The sequence below is a fragment of the Polypterus senegalus genome, chromosome 11 (genome assembly GCF_016835505.1).
Source record: "Polypterus senegalus isolate Bchr_013 chromosome 11, ASM1683550v1, whole genome shotgun sequence".
Lineage (NCBI taxonomy): Eukaryota > Metazoa > Chordata > Cladistia > Polypteriformes > Polypteridae > Polypterus > Polypterus senegalus.
Genome location: NC_053164.1, coordinates 96,069,143 through 96,093,101, shown reverse-complemented (window position 1 = coordinate 96,093,101; position 23,959 = coordinate 96,069,143). Strand labels below are relative to the sequence as shown.

General features: G+C 36.2%; 2 protein-coding genes across 3 annotated transcripts in view; both read left to right on the top strand.

The window, feature by feature from the left end:
- The window catches only part of LOC120539333, a 101,857-nt gene extending 99,834 nt beyond the window's left edge, over positions 1–2,023 (top strand). For both annotated transcript variants that reach the window (XM_039769310.1, XM_039769309.1), the window contains one exon: positions 1,932–2,023. In XM_039769310.1, the coding sequence (XP_039625244.1) occupies positions 1,932–2,016 (85 nt within the window). In that variant the 3' untranslated portion in view covers positions 2,017–2,023. The remainder of the gene's footprint in view (positions 1–1,931) is intronic.
- An 11,739-nt stretch (positions 2,024–13,762) lies between these two features.
- On the top strand, positions 13,763–23,527 carry LOC120539332 (spindlin interactor and repressor of chromatin-binding protein-like). Its single transcript, XM_039769308.1, has 3 exons — positions 13,763–13,858; positions 19,259–19,648; positions 23,397–23,527. The coding sequence occupies exons 1-3, from the start codon at positions 13,819–13,821 to the stop codon at positions 23,510–23,512; spliced, it is 546 nt and encodes a 181-aa protein (XP_039625242.1). The 5' UTR covers positions 13,763–13,818; the 3' UTR covers positions 23,513–23,527.
- The last annotated feature ends 432 nt before the right edge of the window (positions 23,528–23,959 follow it).

Below are 23,959 nucleotides of genomic sequence, written 5' to 3'. Positions count from 1 at the left end.
ATGTATGTTACATTTTACAGATAAATAGTTAATTTTGTTTAAGTAATGAATACTGTTAATAATTACACAAATGGGGGTAACACGATGGCGAGCACTGTTGTCTCAAGAGGGAGTCATGTCGCTGGTATTCCCTGCCTGGAGTTTACATGTTTTCTTGCTGGGTTTCCAGTGTGCTCGTTTCCCTCCGAAGATGTGCAGATGTGGTGGCACTAAAATGACTCAACTGTGTATGTGAGTGCTTGTATTCCCCTTGCGATGAGCTGATGCCCCTTCTAGGGATTGTTTCTGCCTCATGCCCAATGCTAGCTGGAATGGGCACATCTCTGGATTGATGGATTTAATCAACATCGTTTTCAGAGATATTGCGGTAAGGTATCATCGGAATTTAATGGATCTTCCAGGCAATTTACAACACAGTGAAGCCGAACCAGTTCTCACTGTGATAATATCTCGCGCTGCCACCTGGTAGATTCCTCCAGATTTACGTAAAGACCGCATGCAAGTGTAAACAGTAAAATGCTTGCGTAGCAGGAGCGTCTCTTGGAGCATGCGTTGTGTCGCGTGAAGTATAAACCTGGCCTTACAGTATCGGTGAAGTACCTGATGAATTCAGCTTGCAGAGCCTCTGGTAACCCTAGAGATATTGTACCTTAGTATCTGTAGCTGGTTACTACACATTGAATCTTACTCCTCAGCTTCTCTTTTTGATCTCTGAAAAGGTGAGAGAGCAGGGATATCAAGTTTCAGTTTAAATATATTATATCTTTAACACACACTCAAAGAAGAATGAGCCAAAACCTGGAAGGGTTATTCTATTGTGTTGATTTTGTAAGTGTCTAAAGATTAGATTCTGTGCACTAAAATATGTGAATTACAGGTTCCTAGGGTTTGTGGTTGACATTGTATGTATAACATGTAGACTTTGCACAGTGTGGTTCACAGAAATGATCAACTGCCACCCCTTTCTTTTTGGGATATTAGTATTTATTTTAAAAATGTGTAATTAACTGTGAAATGACGGCATGCCTACTTATACCTTGAGCCACTTCTTTTATTCATATTGTTATCAACTTGGATTCCTCTTGAGAGTAGAGTATGTGTTGTTTTACATAGAGGTCACCTGTAACTTTTCTTTTTAATAATATTTTAGATTCAGTGAACTATAAATGAGTGTGTTTGGTATGTTGTTATGCAAAATATATATATATATAAAAAAATAGAATTACTTGCATGATTTCAGGTTTCATGATATCTGAATTTGTGAAATGTGTGTCTTAAGTTTGATTCATTACCTTCTAAAACATACCTTGTGTACTTCACAGGGATGCTTTAGTAAGGAGCAGTTGTAAACCAGCTTTCAGGCTGTATACTGGTGTTACTTTTCTGCATTTTATTTGTCGTAATTTTTTTCTACAAGCAGACATTTAAAATATATTTTTCGGTGAATTTACTATTTTCTATGTGGCTGTAATAACCACTTTATGTGTTTATTTTTTGCCATTTCTTACTGAAGATAAAAAAAATGCATTACCAGCACAAAAAATAGCACACACACAAACAATAGGTAATTAAGACCAGCTGAAATGTGCTGTTTCTGTGTTAATATCATTATTTGAACTAGTTATATATACTGTACAGTAAATGCTTTTTAAAACCCTTTTAAATGTATAAATATTTTTCAATAGCAAATTAATATATAAAAAGTTCATTACTTACTTTACTGGTATAAACACAGTAACTGGCATTTCATGTGGAGTGTCACAAAATCTGTGGTTGCCACACTACAGGTTACTGTTACATTCCAGTTGTGACATTGGAACTGTGAGTTAAAATGAATGGGTGGATGATACTTCTATATTGCTGAATATTTTATTGCCTCACTATATGTATACTGGAACAGGTCTAATTTTCTCTTTTTTTTTCCCCTTCAGCACCCATATAGAAGATGTAGACCAAGATCTTAAAATGGAAGCACGTAATGACATTATATCTCTGAGACTGGAAGGTAGGATATAAAGGAATTTCAAAATACTGTAAACACATCTCACTATTATATAAAAAAAAAGACAAGACTTTTTTCAAGAGATTTTATCAAGTTCCTCCTCTCAACCATATTCAAAAACGCACATGGTTCTCTCACCTCTCATTCGTGTGAATGCTTTTGACAGACACAGTTCTTGCTGTCTCAGCTCTTCTAAACTTTAACGTTTTCCTCACTTTAAGTTCCCAATTAAAGAAGACATATGTCCAAATCTTATTGAAGAATTTCATCACGAAGGGTTATTGACAGTAAAAATTAGTACATGGGAAATCCTAGCACTGAGATACGATGAAGTCAAACGAGTTAACGCCAAAAATGTTGATCGGTTACACAGCAAATTGGTTAAATGTGCATCAATAGACTATGCTGAAAAATTTGGTGGTGATCGTGCAAAAGATAAAAACATCAACTGACAATATCTCGAAGAATATCTACAACTGTTAACGCTGTCTGGTCTTCCTCCGCATGAATTACTGTAGAAAGAAGAATGTATCCAAGTAAGCTAATGTAGTACATATTTTGCAGATAACATTACACAACAAAGGAGATCTTGATATGCCATTCATATTAAAACGTTAACAGTTTCCTACTAGAATAGCTTTTGCAAAGATAATTAACAAATCTCAGAGCCAAACATTCGAAAAAGTCACTTTATTCAATAGAGTTATTCATTGCGTTGTTACAATGAAAGTCCAAACACAGAATCAAAATTCAATGCGATTTTGACAAAAATGTTATTCAAAAAATTGTTTTTACTGAAGTTTTACAGTAAAAGTGTAAGTTTAAAAAGTATTTGTGTGTTAATTTCAAAGCCAAACAGAACAAAATCGTATGATGCAACAAATAACTCTTAACGCAACATGAAATATAATTTACTTTCAAATTATTACGTTTTACTATTTTTTAATATGGTTAATTACTCGCTGTAATGTAAAATAGTTCTGTTTTGCATTTGTAACAATTCCCATGAAAATAAAACTCTGTTTAAATTGTACAACAGCGTCCCCATACGCGAGTGACAGAACCACAAAGTGGCTAGTGTGTAGCGTAGGCACAGGGGTTAGCGAGTGAAGTGACCAGGGAGCAAAGCCCCTTAGATTAAGTAAAAATTTTCCCAACGCTCAATTCCCCAATTTAACAAAGCAAAAACAGGATTTTATAATTTCTGTGCAGATTTACACGAGTATTCAGACCCTTTCGTGACTACTTCTTCTTTCGGCTGCTCCCATTAGATGTTGCCACAGCGGATCATCTTCTTCTATATCTTTCTGTCCTCTGCATCTTGTTCTTTAACACTCATCACCTGCATGTCCTCTCTCACCACATCCATAAACCTCCAATTAGGCCTTCCTCTTTTCCTTTTACCTGGCAGCTTTATCCTTAACATCTTTTTCCAATATACTCAGCATCTCTCCTCTGCACATGTCCAAACCAACGCAATCTTGCCTCTCTGACTTTGTCTCCCAACCGTGCAACTTGAGCTGACCCTCTAATGTACTCATTTCTACTAGTATCCATCCTTGTCACACCCAGTGCAAATCTACCTCCAGCTCTGTCTCCTGCTTTCTGGTCAGTGCCACCATCTGCAACCCATATAACATAGCTGGTCTCGCTACCTCCCTGTAGACCTTCCCTTTCACTCTTGCTGATAACCCATTCCACCCTGCATGCACACTCTTTTTCACCTCTCTTCCACACTCCCCGTTACTCTGTACTGTTGATCTCAAGTATTTAAACTCATCCACCTTCGCCAACTCTACTCCCTGCATCCTCACCATACTACTGACCTTCCTGTCATTTACACACATGTATTCTGTTTTTTTCCTACTGACCTTCATTCCTCTCCTCTCCAGGCTATATCTTCATCAATACAGGGTCTCCTCAACCTTCTCCCTACTATCGCTACAGATCATAATGTCATCAGTACTCCTGTCTAATCTCGTCTGTCAACATGTCCAGCACCATTGCAAATAAGAAAGGGAACAGAGCCGATCCCTGATGTAATCCCACCTCCACCTTGAATGCATCCGTCACTCCTACCACAGACTTCGCCACTGTCACACTTACCTTGTACATATCCTATACAACTCTTACATACTTCTGTGCCACTCTCGACTTCCTCATACAATACCAACAGCTTTCAATCCCTTTAGTTACTATTTACTTTAAATTGCTTTGGCAGCAATTACAGTCTGGTGTTTCTTTGGATACGACATGACAAGCTTTGCACACCTGGATTTGGAGATTTTCTTCCATTTTCCTCTGCAGATTCTGTCAAGCACTGTCCAAAATGGTGGGGTACCATTGCTGGACAGCTATTTCCATGTCTCCTCAGTCTAGTCCGGGCTCTGGCTGTTGCCTTTCCCTTGTGCTAGGGCCATTGTACTGTTTAAAAGTGAATTTCTGGCCCAGTCTGAGGTCCAGAGTGCTCTGGTGAAGTTTTCATTAAGGATATCTCTAGACTTTGCTCCAGTCAGCTTTCCCTCAACCCTGTCTATTCTCCTAATCCATGCAACTGAAAAACAACCCTGTAGCATACTACTGCCACCACCATGCTTCACCAATGGTATTATGCAGGTGGTGAGTAGTGCCTGGTTTCCTCCTGTCATGATGTTAATCTTGGTCTTATCAGAACAAAGAATCCTGTTTCTCGTAGGCTTTTGTCCTTTAAGACATTTAGGTGCCTCCTTGCAAACTCAAAGTGGACCTCCATGTGTGTTTTTCTGAGGAAAGGCTCCTCTCTGGCCACTGGAGTATTGCAGGGTGGTTGTCCTTCTAGAAGTGTCTCCCATCAGGTTCTTGGTCACCTCCCTTACCATAGTACTTCTCCTACAGTTGCTCAGTTTGGCTGGGTGACCAGTTCTAGGAAGAGTGATGGTTGCTTTGGACTTCTTCCAATTACTAAGGGAAATGTGCTGCTGGGAAGCTTAAGTGCTGCAGGCTTAGTAGCCTTTTCCAGATCCATGCTTTAACGCAATCCAGTCTCTTATCTCTGTTCACAGATCCTCAAACCTCATGGTGTGGTTCTACTACAATGCTTATTGTAAATTATGGGACCTTATATATACTGGGGTGTGGGCCTTTCTTAGTCATGTGCGGTCAATTGAATTTATCACAGGTGGACTCCAAGCAAGGTGTCGAAACATCTCAGTGATGATTAATAGAATGGAATGCACCTGAGCCAGATTTTAAGTGTCAGAGCAGTTGGGTTTAAATACCTGTGTCAAGGTGATATTTCAGTTGTTTTGTTTAGTAAATTAGCAAACATTTCTGAAATAGTGTTTTCACTTTGTCATTCTGGGTTATTAAATGTTGCTTGATGTGGGGGAAAATGCATTTAAGTATATTAGACCAAGGCAGCAACAAAACCAGATGTTGCTTTCTAGACAGATACCTTATTGATTCAGAGGAAAATTTTGAATGCACTGTAAACAGAATTACTATCAGGCAACTGTAAGCACTTCTATTTAAGAGAGCTACCAGCAGAGCCTGCAGTTCAGCAGATATCTAAAAACGCTAAGCCATAAGTACAGACCTCTTTCTGTTGTTAAACTATGTGATACCAGCATTGTAGATAGATGTACTTGTATTTATATTTCTTGCATCAACTAGCGCATAATTGAGCTAAAAACTGGAAGCTGTCAAAAACACAGAGCCTCCAAAAATTACAGAAAGCATGCTGTCTAATTAAAGAAAAAATCTCATTACCACAATTTTTCTAACAAATATTTGATTGCACTTGTTTATTTCAGAAATCAGTGCTCTCATTTTGACTGAATTGCAATTTAAACTTATCAGAAGGTAAAAAATAAAATACAGAAATAAATCACTCAGTCAGTCATTATCCAACCCGCTATATCCTAACACAGGGTCACGGGGGATCTGCTGGAGCCAATCCCAGCCAACACAGGGCACAAGGCAAGAACAAATCACGGGCAGGGTGCCAGCCCACCGCAGGGCATGCACACACCCACACACCAAGCACACACTAAGGACAATTTAGGATCGCCAAAGGGGAAACCCCGACCAAAAAAAAAAAAAGTTTTCTTTTGGGGGTTTTCCCTTTTGAAGCAAAAAAATTAAAAAAAATCATTTTAAGGGGGCTTTAAAATTGTTGGGGAAAAAAAAAAAAATTTTTTTCTTCGGAAAAAAAAACAAAAAAGGGAAAAAAAAAAAAAAAAAAAAAAAAAAAAAAAAAAAAAAAAAAAAAAAAAAAAAAAAAAAAAAAAAAAAAAAAAAAAAAAAAAAAAAAAAAAAAAAAAAAAAAAAAAAAAAAAAAAAAAAAAAAAAAAAAAAAAAAAAAAAAAAAAAAAAAAAAAAAAAAAAAAAAAAAAAAAAAAAAAAAAAAAAGGGGGGGGGGGGGGGGGGGGGGGGGGGGGGGGGGGGGGGGGGGGGGGGGGGGGGGGGGGGGGGGGGGGGGGGGGGGGGGGGGGGGGGGGGGGGGGGGGGGGGGGGGGGGGGGGGGGGGGGGGGAAAAAAAAAAAAAATTTTTTAAAATTTCCCAAACTTTTTCTGTTTCCCCCTGGATTTATTACAACATAAAGCCTTTCACTTTGAATAAACGTGTTTCCCCTTAAAATAAGCTGGGAGGGGAAAAGTTTAAATAATTTCAAAGACCAAACGGGATTTTTTGGGCCCATTTATCTTAAATTTCCCCTTTTTAAATTTAATATCCAAACAACTAAATAAAAACCTAAATATTATTTCATTAGCAAAAAGTTTCTAAATAAATCCTTTTTCTTATTTGGGAATTTTGGGTTTGTAAAAGTGAAAGTTAAAAAGTTCTCCCCAGAAGCTATTTCATAGAAAATTTTCAGAACTTTAAACGGGAACGTGGCCCTGAAAAAGGGAGCCCTTGTCACCCTTTTTGCAATTGTTTGGGCCACGGGAAAACTTGTAAAATGATGGTAAAGGGTTGAGAAAGGATAAAAAATTTTATATTAATGACCTTAGTATATTTGGGGAAAGAAAATTTTGAGCTTAGAGCACCTCCCAAATTTAAAAGATCTTGTCTAAAATTAATCTGAAAAAAAGTTTATCTTTCCAGGAACTAAAGCTATAAATTGTTTAAACCCCCCCCTTTATAGAAAACTTTTTAGTAAAATCGTAAAATAAAGCTTTTATCCAAAATTTCCCTTTCTGCTAAAAAAAAATTAAACAAGATTTCAAGAGGGGTCTCCTTTCCTTTTAGCTGCAAAATTAAATGTTGTTTAAACCCCCAAAATTTTTTTAAAAACATCCCAATTCAAATAAAATTCTTAAAAAAGTTCAAAATAAAAATTTATTTAATTCAAAAAACCAGTTAAAGCGACTAAAAGAAAAAGGCAGAACGCGGCTTTACCAAACTTCCAGTTTTAACCGCAATAAAGGGGAAAGAACCTAACAAATAAAAAAATAACAGGGGAGCAATAGAAGTAAAATCCGCAGAATGTTTTCCTTGGGGTAAAAACACCCGGGTATGGGGCTAACTAAAAAATTTGCCACTCGCTTAAAATCTAACCCAATGAAAAAGCATTTTAAAAAAAGCTTTTCTGTCCCCCTCAAAAACCATTTTTAACCTTAAAACTTGCAGTTTTAATAAATTTCTGGAAAAAAAAGGAATTTAACTTCTTAGAATTTTTAAAGCACCTTTTTCCCCCTTAAAAATTACACCAAAAACATTCCACTACACATTTCTTTTCACTTTTCAAACAGGAAATTTTGAAATGCCCTCCAGATTTTTCCTCATACGGGGAAAAAATATTCTCAATCTAAAAGGGAATTAGATCTCTCACAATATATAAAAAACTTTTTACAATCCCTTCCCCTTTAAAGCCCCAAAACCCAAAAAAAACCTTCAATTAATATTTTTCAGAAAAGGATAAAGTGAATAAAATTACTGAGTCCAATGGAAGTAAATTATACAACCAAAATTATTATCAACATTGTCTATAAATTTAAAAGTTTCCGGGGCAGATCCCCTGCGGCGTTCACCAAACCCCACCTCACGGGGTACATTTTGGGCCTCCAAATTAAAACGGGAAAAAATTTTTATTACCAGACAGCCTTGGACTCCAAAATCCCTCCTAACCCAAACAGTTTGGGGGTTTTTCGAGGGGCTTAAAGGGGAAAAGCAAAAAATTTTGGATTGCACCTCCTTTTACTAGAAATTCAAAAACTGGAAAACCCAAACTCCCCCTTTTAAGGGGGGGAAACGGTTTTTAAAAAAAATTAAAAAAAATATCAGAGGCCCTTAAACTTTTTTTCAAAAATTTTGGGGATTAATAAATTTTTTATAAAATAATTTATAAACACAGAAAATTTTATTAATTTATTTTTAGTTTTAAAAGCCCGTTTCCCTCGAGGGGGGGATGCTTTTTTAACTAATTTTTTTCCTTTTTTAAAAAACGGCTTTTAGGGTTTGAATAAATTTTTAAAAAATACAGTTGGAGCAATAAAAAAAAAAAGAATAATTTTTTTTTTGTCAAAAAAGTAAATATAATTTATTGGGCAATTTTATAACCAAAATTTAAGTGGAATTTACAAAGGGAAAACATTCACCAAGGGGCATTTTTACGATTAGGTTTTAATTTTTGGGAAAATTTTTTAACCTGATTTTAAAGGGGGAACCGTTTTGTCGTTACATTCAAATAACAAATTTTTCCCCATCTTAAGTTTTGTTAAATAATTCTTTTCCCCGACCCAGCTTGAAAAAATCCAACTCAAAAATGAATAAATTTTATAAAACCTAAACCTTGGTTTTTGGAAATTTTTGGGAAAAAGCCCATTAATTTTAGAGGTTAATTACAATCAAAAACCTTTAAACTAATAAAGATACAATTTCATTATTTGGTAAAGGAAATCGGGAGTATCTAAAAAGAAATGAAACCCATTGGAACAAAAGCCTTTTTGATGCGGGGAGTTTGAAACCCGGGGGTTTTTTACGGCAAAATTTTTTTTTACCCAAGTTTGTTTTAACATCATGTGTGGGGTTTAAAACATGAAAACAACATTTTTATCCTTTTGGGGTTTTTATAATGAGCCCAAAAATTTTTTAGCAACCAATTTTATATTGGAAAAGGAAAAAAATACTGGTCTGATTTTTAAAAAGGGGAAAATAATATTTAAAAAGGGTTTTGGGGGTTTTTTTTGGTTTTACCCCCCCAATTTTTGCCTTGGCCCTTTTTATTGGTAGGAGTGACCCTGTTTATTCCCTTAGAAAATGGATGGATGGATAAAAAAAATTTAAAATTCCCGAAAATAAAAAATTAAAGGGAAAAATTTAATTGTTATATAAGTAATAAAATTTTAAATACAAAGTTTGTCTTTTTTGTAGGAAAATCTTGAAAACATTAATACAGATACCATATGTGAGAAAAATGTTTAGCAGGCAAATCATTTAGAAATAGTTACCTTTAAAAATGAGACATGCACTCAAGTTGAACATTGTTCTCCATTGGTTTATTTTTTTGTGTACGTTTTTATTTTTTCTTTAAACAATATGTAATCACTATGTACTACAGAGGGTGCTCTTCAGCCATGCTCAAACATACAATAAACTTTGAGAAGGCCACAGTATATTAAAGATGTTTCATTGAATATAAAACTGCTAAGGAAGGGAACAACAAAAGAAGTCACACAAGTACAAAATTAAAAAAAAAAACTGTTGCCTTGCTTGTTTTCACATACAAAGCAGTTCATGGTTTATTTGAAACTGCATAAAACAGTGGTTCTCAACCTGTGGTGGGCCCCTATGGGTGCGAAGTAACAAATAGGGGGGTGAAGATGTGAAAAAAAGAAAACAAGAATCAAAAATATGAAAAAACCATCTGTTGAAACCAAAACAAATTAACTTAAACTACATCCTGATACTAGAACAATAAATATAGAGTTAGATAAATGTCGATAAAAGTAGGTTAATTAGGTATAATAAAATATAATAAAATAGGCATCCACATTTCAAAAATTGTTAGGGGGGCACGATTAAAACTGTTATGAAAACTCGGGTCGCAAGTACTTAAAGGTTGAAAAATGCTAGCATAAAAGATTCCTTTCTTTTGCCTCTTAAAACTCTTTCTCCAATCCTGTGATCTCTATTTCACCCACTGATCAAAGCCTTGGATTATCAGCAGGGTTATTCCTACCTGTGCTGAGTAAGACCCTGCTAATTCTACTTACTTTGTTGTTCCTGGAATAAACAATTCCCAGGTACTCTCTGAATACATACGTGTTACTGATTTCTGGCAATTCTTCACACACTCTTCAGGAAGAATAGAGTTTGTTTTTCTTGCTTTTTCTCAGGGCCTTATAAAAAGACACTGTCTTTGTTGATGACCCCTGTTGCATAGTAGTTTGATCTCTGTCTAGGTACCCTCAGCAATATTGTTAATATATTGGCTGTTAATGCACCATATGTAGAAGGGCTATATATGAGCAGTGCCTAGTTTTTCTTGTTTTCATGTAGAGAAAAGCCAAGCAAAATGACACCTTTTATTGATTACATCTTGCCTGAAGAAGGGGCCTGAGTTGCCTCGAAAGCTTGCATATTGTAATCTTTTTAGTTAGCCAATAAAAGGTGTCATTTTGCTTGGCTTTTCTACATTCATAATGGCTAACACGGTACAACAACCTTGTTTTCATGTTAAAGTATTTACTCAACATTATTTGGCTATTGAATCTTCTTCCCAAAAGAAGATGGTATCCATAAATTAACAAGGCCTTGTTTCCAGGAAAAAAAAAAGTCTGTTTATTATTTGATCATTAAAATACTTGCATTATGTATCTCCTTGGAAAATCTGTGTAAAGAAAACAGTATTTGTTGAAATGCTGTCTGAATTCAATCCTTAGAAAACAAACCTTGCACTGCACAATTTACAAAATGTGGACAGCGAGGTTAATGCTTTAAGTGATGTTTATGGTGGTAATGAAATTTTAGTTTGATCAGCTGTGCTCCATGCATAAACTCCTCAACACATTTCTTCCACTACATAAAAATTTCACACTTTGCTAAAAGAAACCTGCCTGACTTTCCTAACTTTTATTTGTTGTTAACAGTGTACATTTTAGCAACATTGAAGACATTTGTAATGTTTGGAGATTTTAATTAGAATTCTTGGATTAGTGTACCTGTGTGCAGCTATTCGTAGCTAATATCCCCTACCCTAATTCTAATCTCTAAATGCACCCATAGATAATATGAGGCATCAGTGGGAATAGAAATTAGAATTTCAGACAGTGAATGAAAATTAGCTGTTAATAAAGCACACTTTTTATTAGTTTGTGCAGAATATAGACTACTACAACTTGAATAGTACATTGACTCAGATGGTCCAAAGTGTGCCCAGGTCACGATACTAATTGTGTGCACTGCCAGATAGAACAGACAATTAGGGTTTGTTTGTACTTCATGCTCAGAACGCGTACGCATCATGACTGCCACGTGTTCCCTGTGTTTATTTGACACGTCCTCTGAGCAGGTCCTCAGAAATTAACGTGAAACGTGCGCGAGTTGCAGTACCAGCAAAAACTCAGGGGCTCAGTGTGATAAAAGTTGAATGTGTAAACAGAGTCTCTGTTTACTATCTACATAGACATAGCTATTCAAGCGTCGCATATTCCTGATCGTAATGACATGATACATTTTAAAAGTCTCACGTACCATCTTTCGTGCTGTCTTTTTTTTCTGGGGCTTCCTCCTGACCTGACAGGAGCGGCATACATCAATAGATCGCCACACAGAACACACATATTAAATGTATGATATTTCAACTCTCTGCACATTTAGAATCCTTAGATTTATACTTGATATCACTTTTATGATGAAATGCATTAAAGTATGTATGTTACATTTTACAGATAAATAGTTAATTTTGTTTAAGTAATGAATACTGTTAATAATTACACAAATGGGGGTAACACGATGGCGGAGCACTGTTGTCTCGCAGGGAGTCATGTCGCTGGTATTCCCTGCCTGGAGTTTACATGTTTTCTTGCTGGGTTTCCAGTGTGCTCCGGTTTCCCTCCGAAGATGTGCAGATGTGGTGGCACTAAAATGACTCAACTGTGTATGTGAGTGCTTGTATTCCCCTTGCGATGAGCTGATGCCCCTTCTAGGGATTGTTTCTGCCTCATGCCCAATGCTAGCTGGAATGGGCACATCTCTGGATTGATGGATTTAATCAACATCGTTTTCAGAGATATTGCGGTAAGGTATCATCGGAATTTAATGGATCTTCCAGGCAATTTACAACACAGTGAAGCCGAACCAGTTCTCACTGTGATAATATCTCGCGCTGCCACCTGGTAGATTCCTCCAGATTTACGTAAAGACCGCATGCAAGTGTAAACAGTAAAATGCTTGCGTAGCAGGAGCGTCTCTTGGAGCATGCGTTGTGTCGCGTGAAGTATAAACCTGGCCTTACAGTATCGGTGAAGTACCTGATGAATTCAGCTTGCAGAGCCTCTGGTAACCCTAGAGATATTGTACCTTAGTATCTGTAGCTGGTTACTACACATTGAATCTTACTCCTCAGCTTCTCTTTTTGATCTCTGAAAAGGTGAGAGAGCAGGGATATCAAGTTTCAGTTTAAATATATTATATCTTTAACACACACTCAAAGAAGAATGAGCCAAAACCTGGAAGGGTTATTCTATTGTGTTGATTTTGTAAGTGTCTAAAGATTAGATTCTGTGCACTAAAATATGTGAATTACAGGTTCCTAGGGTTTGTGGTTGACATTGTATGTATAACATGTAGACTTTGCACAGTGTGGTTCACAGAAATGATCAACTGCCACCCCTTTCTTTTTAGAATATTAGTATTTATTTAAAATGTGTAATTAACTGTGAAATGACGGCATGCCTACTTATACCTTGAGCCACTTCTTTTATTCATATTGTTATCAACTTGGATTCCTCTTGAGAGTAAAGTATGTGTTGTTTTACATAGAAGTCACCTGTAACTTTTCTTTTTAATAATATTTTAGATTCAGTGAACTATAAATGAGTGTGTTTGGTATGTTGTTATGCAAAATATATATATATATAAAAAAATAGAATTACTTGCATGATTTCAGGTTTCATGATATCTGAATTTGTGAAATGTGTCTTAAGTTTGATTCATTACCTTCTAAAACATACCTTGTGTACTTCACAGGGATGCTTTAGTAAGGAGCAGTTGTAAACCAGCTTTCAGGCTGTATACTGGTGTTACTTTTCTGCATTTTATTTGTCGTAATTTTTTTCTACAAGCAGACATTTAAAATATATTTTTCGTGAATTTACTATTTTCTATGTGGCTGTAATAACCACTTTATGTGTTTATTTTTTGCCATTTCTTACTGAAGATAAAAAAAATGCATTACCAGCACAAAAAATAGCACACACACAAACAATAGGTAATTAAGACCAGCTGAAATGTGCTGTTTCTGTGTTAATATAATTCTTTGAACTAGTTATATATACTGTACAGTAAATGCTTTTTAAAACCCTTTTAAATGTATAAATATTTTTCAATAGCAAATTAATATATAAAAAAGTTCATTACTTACTTTACTGGTATAAACACAGTAACTGGCATTTCATGTGGAGTGTCACAAAATTTGTGGTTGCCACACTACAGGTTACTGTTACATTCCAGTTGTGACATTGGAACTGTGAATTAAAATGAATGGGTGGATGATACTTCTATATTGCTGAATATTTTATTGCCTCACTATATGTATACTGGAACAGGTCTAATTTTCTCTTTTTTTTTCCCCTTCAGCACCCATATAGAAGATGTAGACCAAGATCTTAAAATGGAAGCACGTAATGACATTATATCTCTGAGACTGGAAGGTAGGATATAAAGGAATTTCAAAATACTGTAAACACATCTCACTATTATATAAAAAAAGACAAGACTTTTTTCAAGAGATTTTATCAAGTTCCGCCCTCCTCTCAACCATATTCAAAAACGCACATGGTTCTCTCACCTCTCATTCGTGTGAATGCTTTTGACAGACACAGTTCTTGCTGTCTCAGCTCTTCTAAACTTTAACGTTTTCCTCACTTTAAGTTCCCAATTAAAGAAGACATATGTCCAAATCTTATTGAAGAATTTCATCACGAAGGGTTATTGACAGTAAAATTAGTACTTGGGAAATCCTAGCACTGAGATACGATGAAGTCAAACGAGTTAACGCCAAAAATGTTGATCGGTTACACAGCAAATTGGTTAAATGTGCATCAATAGACTATGCTGAAAAATTTGGTGGTGATCGTGCAAAAGATAAAAACATCAACTGACAATATCTCGAAGAATATCTACAACTGTTAACGCTGTCTGGTCTTCCTCCGCATGAATTACTGTAGAAAGAAGAATGTATCCAAGTAAGCTAATGTAGTACATATTTTGCAGATAACATTACACAACAAAGGAGATCTTGATATGCCATTCATATTAAAGCGTTAACAGTTTCCTACTAGAATAGCTTTTGCAAAGATAATTAACAAATCTCAGAGCCAAACATTCGAAAAAGTCACTTTATTCAATAGAGTTATTCATTGCGTTGTTACAATGAAAGTCCAAACACAGAATCAAAATTCAATGCGATTTTGACAAAAATGTTATTCAAAAAATTGTTTTTACTGAAGTTTTACAGTAAAAGTGTAAGTTTAAAAAGTATTTGTGTGTTAATTTCAAAGCCAAACAGAACAAAATCGTATGATGCAACAAATAACTCTTAACGCAACATGAAATATAATTTACTTTCAAATTATTACGTTTTACTATTTTTTAATATGGTTAATTACTGCTGTAATGTAAAATAGTTCTGTTTTGCATTTGTAACAATTCCCATGAAAATAAAACTCTGTTTAAATTGTACAACAGCGTCCCCATACGCGAGTGACAGAACCACAAAGTGGCTAGTGTGTAGCGTAGGCACAGGGGTTAGCGAGTGAAGTGACCAGGGAGCAAAGCCCCTTAGATTAAGTAAAAATTTTCCCAACGCTCAATTCCCCAATTTAACAAAGCAAAAACAGGATTTTATAATTTCTGTGCAGATTTACAGTATTCAGACCCTTTCGTGACTACTTCTTCTTTCGGCTGCTCCCATTAGATGTTGCCACAGCGGATCATCTTCTTCTATATCTTTCTGTCCTCTGCATCTTGTTCTTTAACACTCATCACCTGCATGTCCTCTCTCACCACATCCATAAACCTCCAATTAGGCCTTCCTCTTTTCCTTTTACCTGGCAGCTTTATCCTTAACATCTTTTTCCAATATACTCAGCATCTCTCCTCTGCACATGTCCAAACCAACGCAATCTTGCCTCTCTGACTTTGTCTCCCAACCGTGCAACTTGAGCTGACCCTCTAATGTACTCATTTCTACTAGTATCCATCCTTGTCACACCCAGTGCAAATCTACCTCCAGCTCTGTCTCCTGCTTTCTGGTCAGTGCCACCATCTGCAACCCATATAACATAGCTGGTCTCGCTACCTCCCTGTAGACCTTCCCTTTCACTCTTGCTGATAACCCATTCCACCCTGCATGCACACTCTTTTTCACCTCTCTTCCACACTCCCCGTTACTCTGTACTGTTGATCTCAAGTATTTAAACTCATCCACCTTCGCCAACTCTACTCCCTGCATCCTCACCATACTACTGACCTTCCTGTCATTTACACACATGTATTCTGTTTTTTTCCTACTGACCTTCATTCCTCTCCTCCAGGCTATATCTTCATCAATACAGGGTCTCCTCAACCTTCTCCCTACTATCGCTACAGATCATAATGTCATCAGTACTCCTGTCTAATCTCGTCTGTCAACATGTCCAGCACCATTGCAAATAAGAAAGGGAACAGAGCCGATCCCTGATGTAATCCCACCTCCACCTTGAATGCATCCGTCACTCCTACCACAGACTTCGCCACTGTCACACTTACCTTGTACATATCCTATACAACTCTTACATACTTCTGTGCCACTCTCGACTTCCTCATACAATACCAACAGCTTTCAATCCCTTTAGTCACTATTTACTTTAAATTGCTTTGTCAGCAATTACAGTCTGGTGTTTCTTTGGATACGACATGACAAGCTTTGCACACCTGGATTTGGAGATTTTCTTCCATTTTCCTCTGCAGATTCTGTCAAGCACTGTCCAAGATGGTGGATACCATTGCTGGACAGCTATTTCCATGTCTCCTCAGTCTAGTCCGGGCTCTGGCTGTTGCCTTTCCCTTGTGCTAGGGCCATTGTACTGTTTAAAAGTGAATTTCTGGCCCAGTCTGAGGTCCAGAGTGCTCTGGTGAAGTTTTCATTAAGGATATCTCTAGACTTTGCTCCAGTCAGCTTTCCCTCAACCCTGTCTATTCTGCTAATCCATGCAACTGAAAAACAACCCTGTAGCATACTGCTGCCACCACCATGCTTCACCAATGGTATTATGCAGGTGGTGAGTAGTGCCTGGTTTCCTCCTGTCATGATGTTAATCTTGGTCTTATCAGAACAAAGAATCCTGTTTCTCGTAGGCTTTTGTCCTTTAAGTCATTTAGGTGACTCCTTGCAAACTCAAAGTGGACCTCCATGTGTGTTTTTCTGAGGAAAGGCTCCTCTATGGCCACTGGAGTATTGCAGTGGTGGTTGTCCTTCTAGAAGTGTCTCCCATCTCTAAACAGGTTCTCTGGAGCTTTGCCAGAGTGACCATCAGGTTCTTGGTCACCTCCCTTACCATAGTACTTCTCCTACAGTTGCTCAGTTTGGCTGGGTGACCAGTTCTAGGAAGAGTGATGGTTGCTTCGGACTTCTTCCAATTACTAAGGGAAATGTGCTGCTGGGAAGCTTAAGTGCTGCAGGCTTAGTAGCCTTTTCCAGATCCATGCTTTAACGCAATCCAGTCTCTTATCTCTGTACACAGATCCTCAAACCTCATGGTGTGGTTCTACTACAATGCTTATTGTAAATTATGGGACCTTATATATACTGGGGTGTGGGCCTTTCTTAGTCATGTGCGGTCAATTGAATTTATCACAGGTGGACTCCAAGCAAGGTGTCGAAACATCTCAGTGATGATTAATAGAATGGAATGCACCTGAGCCAGATTTTAAGTGTCAGAGCAGTTGGGTTTAAATACCTGTGTCAAGGTGATATTTCAGTTGTTTTGTTTAGTAAATTAGCAAACATTTCTGAAATAGTGTTTTCACTTTGTCATTCTGGGTTATTAAATGTTGCTTGATGTGGGGGAAAATGCATTTAAGTATATTAGACCAAGGCAGCAACAAAACCAGATGTGAAAAAAATTAAAAGGAGTCTTCTTGCTTTCTAGACAGATACCTTATTGATTCCGAGGAAAATTTTAAATTTTAGAATGCACTGTAAACAGAATTACTATCAGGCAACTGTAAGCACTTCTATTTAAGAGAGCTACCAGCACAGCCTTTTGAGCCTTCATTTTGACTGAATTACAATTTAAACTTATCAGAAGGTAAAAAATAAAATACAGAAATAAATCACTCAGTCAGTCATTATCCAACCCGCTATATCCTAACACAGGGTCATGGGGGATCTGCTGGAGCCAATCCCAGCCAACACAGGGCACAAGGCAAGAACAAATCACGGGCAGGGTGCCAGCCCACCGCAGGGCATGCACACACCCACACACCAAGCACACACTAAGGACAATTTAGGATCGCCAGTGCACCTAACCGGCATGTCTTTGGACTGTGGGAGGAAACCCATGCAGTCATGGGGAGAACATGCAAACTCCACGCAGGGACCCGGGTCTCCTTACTGCGAGGCAGCAGCGCTACCACTGCGCTACCGTGCCACGCATAAATAAATCAAAACACCACAGCAGCAAATGGGGACCAGCACTTGCAGTGCTTGAATCACTAGTAATTTTTACTACTTATCTGGATTTTGTAACCATTGCTAATGATCTTACCTGCCCTGCTGCTCAATGCAGTATTTCAGTGCATATTTTACTAAAATAAAAATCAAATCACTTTATGCATGTGGAAATTGCACTCCGTTGATTGGTAGTGCTTTTCTCTAAACTCAAACTGCAGTCAACCAAAAAAATATTCTGGTCATATTTAGAGGTCACAGGTAGCAATTCATGTTTCCTGTGTTTCCCTGTTAAATTAATGTTAGGTTCTAAAGCCAATATGCTCCTTCCTTCTGTTCTTACTTATTTAAGAGTTCCTTTGTTTTGAATTGACTCTAAATTGTGCACAAAATAGGAAGAGACCCTTTAAATTGGCAATGGTATGGACTGTAAAATATAGGTAATTTTTACTCTTTATTCCATTCAGTGGTGAAACTGAAAACTGCAAATTGAAGCTAGTTAAATACAGATATACTGTATGCAGGGGCTTTCAAAGCATCAGTTGGGGAATCTTTGTTCACCTTAATGGTGAAAATAATTTGAAACCATTGATCCTACAAGTATATTTTACAAGCATCCAATATCTGAGCACATCGAATGTGAAAGTGCTCAACATATTTTTATCCAATGTTATTTTTCTCCTGTTGTAAAATCAAGTATGATTCAAAATACAAATTAGTAGCATGCAATCCGGACTGTAACCTATGTAAACATACACCAGTGACACTTCTTGCTAATATGACACTAGCCATTAAACTATGCAAATGTTTAATTCAGAATAAAAAAGACGTTACGATATGGTAAACCTTTAAACAATTTCAAAACAGATTTGCAGTTTAAATGTTTTATTTTAATTTGAATTATGCATGCAAGGAAGTGAATTCTTCTAATGCATTCTGCCCAATTTCCTTCAGTGCTTATAAGTAAAACGTTTTTTATTTTTACATCAGATAAAAGTTTAGCATACTGCTTATGATCTATACTTTGGCTTTCAATCATGCTGTCTTAAGGGCGGCTGTGTTTTTCTTAGTTCAGTTTTGTACAGCTGGTCCTCAGAATGTGTTGCCTGATTTATATTTTGTAAATGTTAAATGAACTTTTCTTTGATCTTCAAATTTTATTTTTTGTGTTCTCACATTTTTCCCTCAATTGCAGTATAATGACAAAAGTCCTAAAGGCAATATTAAAATATTAATGTAATCTGAAAAAAATGTAAAGCAAGATCAAATAAAAATTATCCAAAGTGTTGTACCTAATTTTTTGACATGGTCTATTTTTTTTTAACTGCCATCATTTAGAAACATTCTGTATGTTAAGCATACCTCTCATCTGCTAATGCTGTATCATTTTACTCCCCAGATGATGAAATTGGGAAGCTCCAGTATGCTAATACGGGCATTGATGGTGAGGATTGCTTCCAAAAACATAACTCATCAGTATATTCTGACATACTGAGTGATCCATTCACAAGTGAATGCATCCCTAGTACAGAAGATGAATGGCGTAATTTGTTTTTAATGGACTACAATCCTCAGACAGACTTGCTAGTTTGTATGGTTTGTGGTGGATTGCAGCATCTACAAAGTCTTGAAAGTGTAAAGAACCATATTATTGAGAGTCATCCTCACTCCCTTCACTTGAATGCTGAGGAAAGGCATAGAATCCTGATAACTTGGGATGAACAGGTTTCGCAGAGGGAACGCTTTTTCCTATCACAACTGCAACAAGGCATTACTCTTAATTCATCAGGTATGTTGATATTTATCATAAAATAAAAAAATCTATTTAAAATGATGTATATTCTGTCACAACAAAGTTATAGGTCATCTCTTTTCATTGTCTGATCTACAGTATATTACTAAGAAATCCCAGAGTTTTGTGAAGATGTGACGCTTTAAAAATATTTCAAACAAATCAAATTTATTAACGTGTGCATTTTACAAAGAAATCCTTAATTACTTTTTCCTTATGGAGTAGTGAGAGTAATAAAATACAAGCAACAGACAGTAAATACAGACATATCCAGTTAATGCAACGTCATGCATTAATTAAGCATCAGACAATGTATATTGAAAACATTCATGCATTTGTCAGTACCAGTGGCTATTGAGTAGTTTTATAACCTGAGGCTTAAACTGTCCTTGAATCTGCTTCTGATACTCCAATACCTTCTTCTTGAAAAGGAGGAGAGAGATAAGAATAACATTTACAAGATGATGTTTTGTATATATATTCATGAAACTTTTTTTTTTTTTTTAAGCTTGTGTGTACAAATTGAAATGTGATCTTCATTTAAGCAGTATCTTTAGATAAAAGGGGATGCAAGTGAAAAAAATGAAAACTTCACATTCAATAATATATTCAATGAAAAAATTATTTGCCATTTCTGTTTATAGGAAAAGTACATGCACCTTTGGCTATGTTAGCTGGCATTATCCCCTGGCTGGTCCTGCAGATACAATGTCAAGTAAAAAGTTTCCTCCTAGCACTGCTCACATTTAGACTATTTATACAGATTTTTATTTATTTTTAACCAATAAAAAACAGTTAAAATTTTCAAATAATAAAAGTAATACCACTGTAATAAAAACCCATCCCAAACAGTATATGCATATCCACTCTCCCCCAATCCCACCATGAAATTCTTACTACGAAACCAAATTAACAAAAGCAAATCCAAAACCCTCCCCCACCCAATGCCACCCAAACCATTTCCAACATTCTCTACACAAACTCTGGAGTTACATCTACAGATAGGTTGGACCACAAGATAGAAATAGAAACAATTTCAAAAACAGAAAAAGGTATTAAAGGAGACTAATGGTAATAATAGAATTAGAGCTAGGTTATATAGTATACATTTAATACATTGGCCACCACCACCCACAGGTTAGCAGATTTAGAAGAATCATTATTAATTCTTGTAGTCGACACTTAAATGTTAAATTGTTAGTAATCACATGACAAGAATTAACCAATGATTAACCAATAAATGCTGGCTTTAAGGCTTTAAAACAGGGTCAGTATCAATCCCTGTTTCGTACTGATAATTTTGTAGACATAACAGGTTTTGGAAACCATCTGAAGCTATGATCACCAAGCATAAAAATGCAAATGGATGCAAGGTCATCTCCAAAGACCTTTGCATTCCATATCTTGCAATGTTATCAAGAAAACTGTTGCCTATATTGAACTTTCAAGAACTTCCCAGTACGTAGTGGAAAGAGGAAAATGGATCAAAGGCATTTTTGAAAGTTGATGATTAATGTTGAATAAACACTACATAAGACATTCAAAGAGTATAATCCTAATCTGGAGTGATGGCTTCAACCCTTACCGTATGTCACACACTAAACTAAGAAGTGGTTTATTGGTGAAAGCCAAAAGGGAGACCACTGTAGAATGGTGAACATTAAAATGCACAACTAATCTGTAAATAACAACATATCAAGTAAAAAGAAATTTTTTTTTTTTGAGAAAATGTTCTGCAGACTGATGAAACTGCAATATAGCTCTATGTAGACTAGTAACTTGTGTATAGGAGATGAAATAAGACATGATGAAGACTCAATAATTTTGTTGGACTGCTTGCTGTCGCTGGTGCCTGTGGTCATGAACCTTTTAAGAGAATCATGAATTAAAAGGACTTCCTGGACATTTTAGAGTGGAATGAGTTGCCTAGTGTCAGAAAACAATAGAAATTGAAGATCATGGGATCTTCAGCAGACTGTGACCCAAAACACATCAAAAACCACAAAAAAATGGTAAAATGAAATAAATGAACTATGTTATGTTAACCACCAGTGATTTCTATACACAATCTGATTGAAAACCTTTTCAAATGAGCTGAAATCTGCTTTTGGCAAAAGAAATCATGTAAACATTCAAGAACTAGAGCAATTTTCAGTTAGAAGTTGGGAGAAACGTCTAGCAGAAAGGTGCAAGAAGCTTATCGAGACTTACTAGAAAGGTTTAAAGACTGTCATTATTGCTGAGGAATTTTCAGCAAAGTATCAGTAAAGGATACTGTACCTGCAATATTATTTGGTCTTATTTTTATTTTCTTTTGTAAAAACTAAGTTGAACAGACTTATTTTTTGTTTAACTTTGGACATTCTATTAAAGTATTCTAATGATCAAAGTTTGAACATTTCCTATTATTTCTGAAGTTAATGTATTTTATAAACCTTAAATGTTGGAGTAGCAATAATATACTGACTACAAGTACGTATATGTTGTGGAATAAAATCGCAAAACATTAGGATTCAGGAGGAGCTTTGTGGATGTGGAAAAAGCTTATAACTCTGCACCCCACATCTTATGGAAAGTGCCGCAAGAACGTAGGGTTCTGGGGTCACTGCTGCTCACCAGTCAGTGAATTAATAGTCTTGTCACACCTGGTATTAAGTGAACTGTTTAATAACAAGCGTTTTACTGTGCCAGATGTGCATTATGGTGCATTATCACTCAGTGATTTTAATGCACAAAATATCAAGATGCAGCCAAGATTTGAAAGGTTATCTATTCAGTTTTTCAACTCTTCAGATTGCATCTCTTCCATTTGCCAGTGATGTTGTCACTGTTTGGGCCTCATCAGATTGTGATTTATGGTGTGAACTGGAAGGTTTCACAGCTATGAGAGGGATGTGGTTGAGGTTGGAATGAATGCCCATAAATCTGAGACTATGGTCTTGTCTTGGAAAAGTATGGCCTATTCAATGCAGATAAAAGCAGCTGTTCCAAGTGAAAGATTTAACTATCAACATTTCTTGACATGTGAGGGCAGAAATTAATGGGAGTTTGAAAAACAAATCAATGCTTGGCTGAGGTTTTACAAACATTGCATTAGACTATATTAGTGAAGCTGGAGTTCGTTGATGAATCTCATAATAACAAGTGCAGGACTGGAACCAATAAGTGCAATGAAGGAACCAATACCGCATTTAGAACTAGTCCATTGAGGGACCCATTTAAGCACACACCCGCACAGGCAAATGTAGAATTTACTGTTAATACAGCATGCTAGTCTCTAGGAGGAAAAGCCAAATAAACATGGGGAAAATGCCCAGATTCCACACAGAAAGCTACTGCTTTCAGAATTCAATCCTAGGAAGCTGAATCCATGAGGCTGCAAAACTATCCAAACTAATCAACAGTAGTTGATTTAATGTACTGTATACTGCATTCCACTCATTGCATAACACAATGTGGCTTATTTCCTGAATGAACCAAAGTAGAGTACTATTTGTAACGCACTGTGATCACCAGTATGAAAGCTAATTTTAAAATAGTTATTAACATTCTGCTTTGTTATCTAATGAGCTTCACGTAATTTCCCCTGTTTCAACATTTAGCACATACTCATTTTTGCATATGCACTAAAAGGATGACTGAATAAATATAGGAATTTACATTTTGGCAATTCAGCCTGCAATATCTTTATTAATTAAGTGTTACGATCTGCCTTCATCTGTCACCAACATTGTTCTCTTTCTAGAAAAATCCAAGAATGTTCCTGCAGAGATTGAAGTTTTTGTCGAGCCAGAAGAACAGCCAGGAATCAAGAAGCACAATACTTTAAAGGGGAACAGGAGAAGCATGGGTAGGTTATAAACCGTTTTTGTAATAAGAGTTAGTTTTACAATGTGAACCAAAAAAATCCTATCATAAAAAGAGTGTTTAAGTGAGTCTTTCGCTTTGCTTATTACTTGTTCTAACCCAATTTTCAATGTATTTTATCAACAGCAGATTCTTAATTTCTTCCTATTTGTATATTCACTGTTTAGTAAGTACAATAACTTCTTACAATTAGCAGCCTTTTTGTTCTTATGTCATAACAAAAATAGATATTTTAATCATGTTATGCTAATAGTAGTTTGTAATGTATATTTTTAGTGAATTCCAGTGAAATAACAAGTACTGTATGTGTTAATTTTTTATATAAGTTAGTCTGTTGGCCTGTCACTTAGATATTCATATCCTTAAGTCATTAGGTGGGTGCATTATTAAACTGATTTGAATTAAAATCAAATTAAAGCTTTATACATAGCTAACCTTCAC

Excerpts from the sequence above, each read along its gene's own strand:
- LOC120539332 (XM_039769308.1), top strand. The coding sequence starts at position 13,819 with ATGGAAGCACGTAATGACATTATATCTCTGAGACTGGAAG. Across the intron at positions 13,859-19,258 it reads TATATCTCTGAGACTGGAAG|ATGATGAAATTGGGAAGCTC; the intron begins GTAGGATATAAA and ends TTTACTCCCCAG. Across the intron at positions 19,649-23,396 it reads CATTACTCTTAATTCATCAG|AAAAATCCAAGAATGTTCCT; the intron begins GTATGTTGATAT and ends TTCTCTTTCTAG.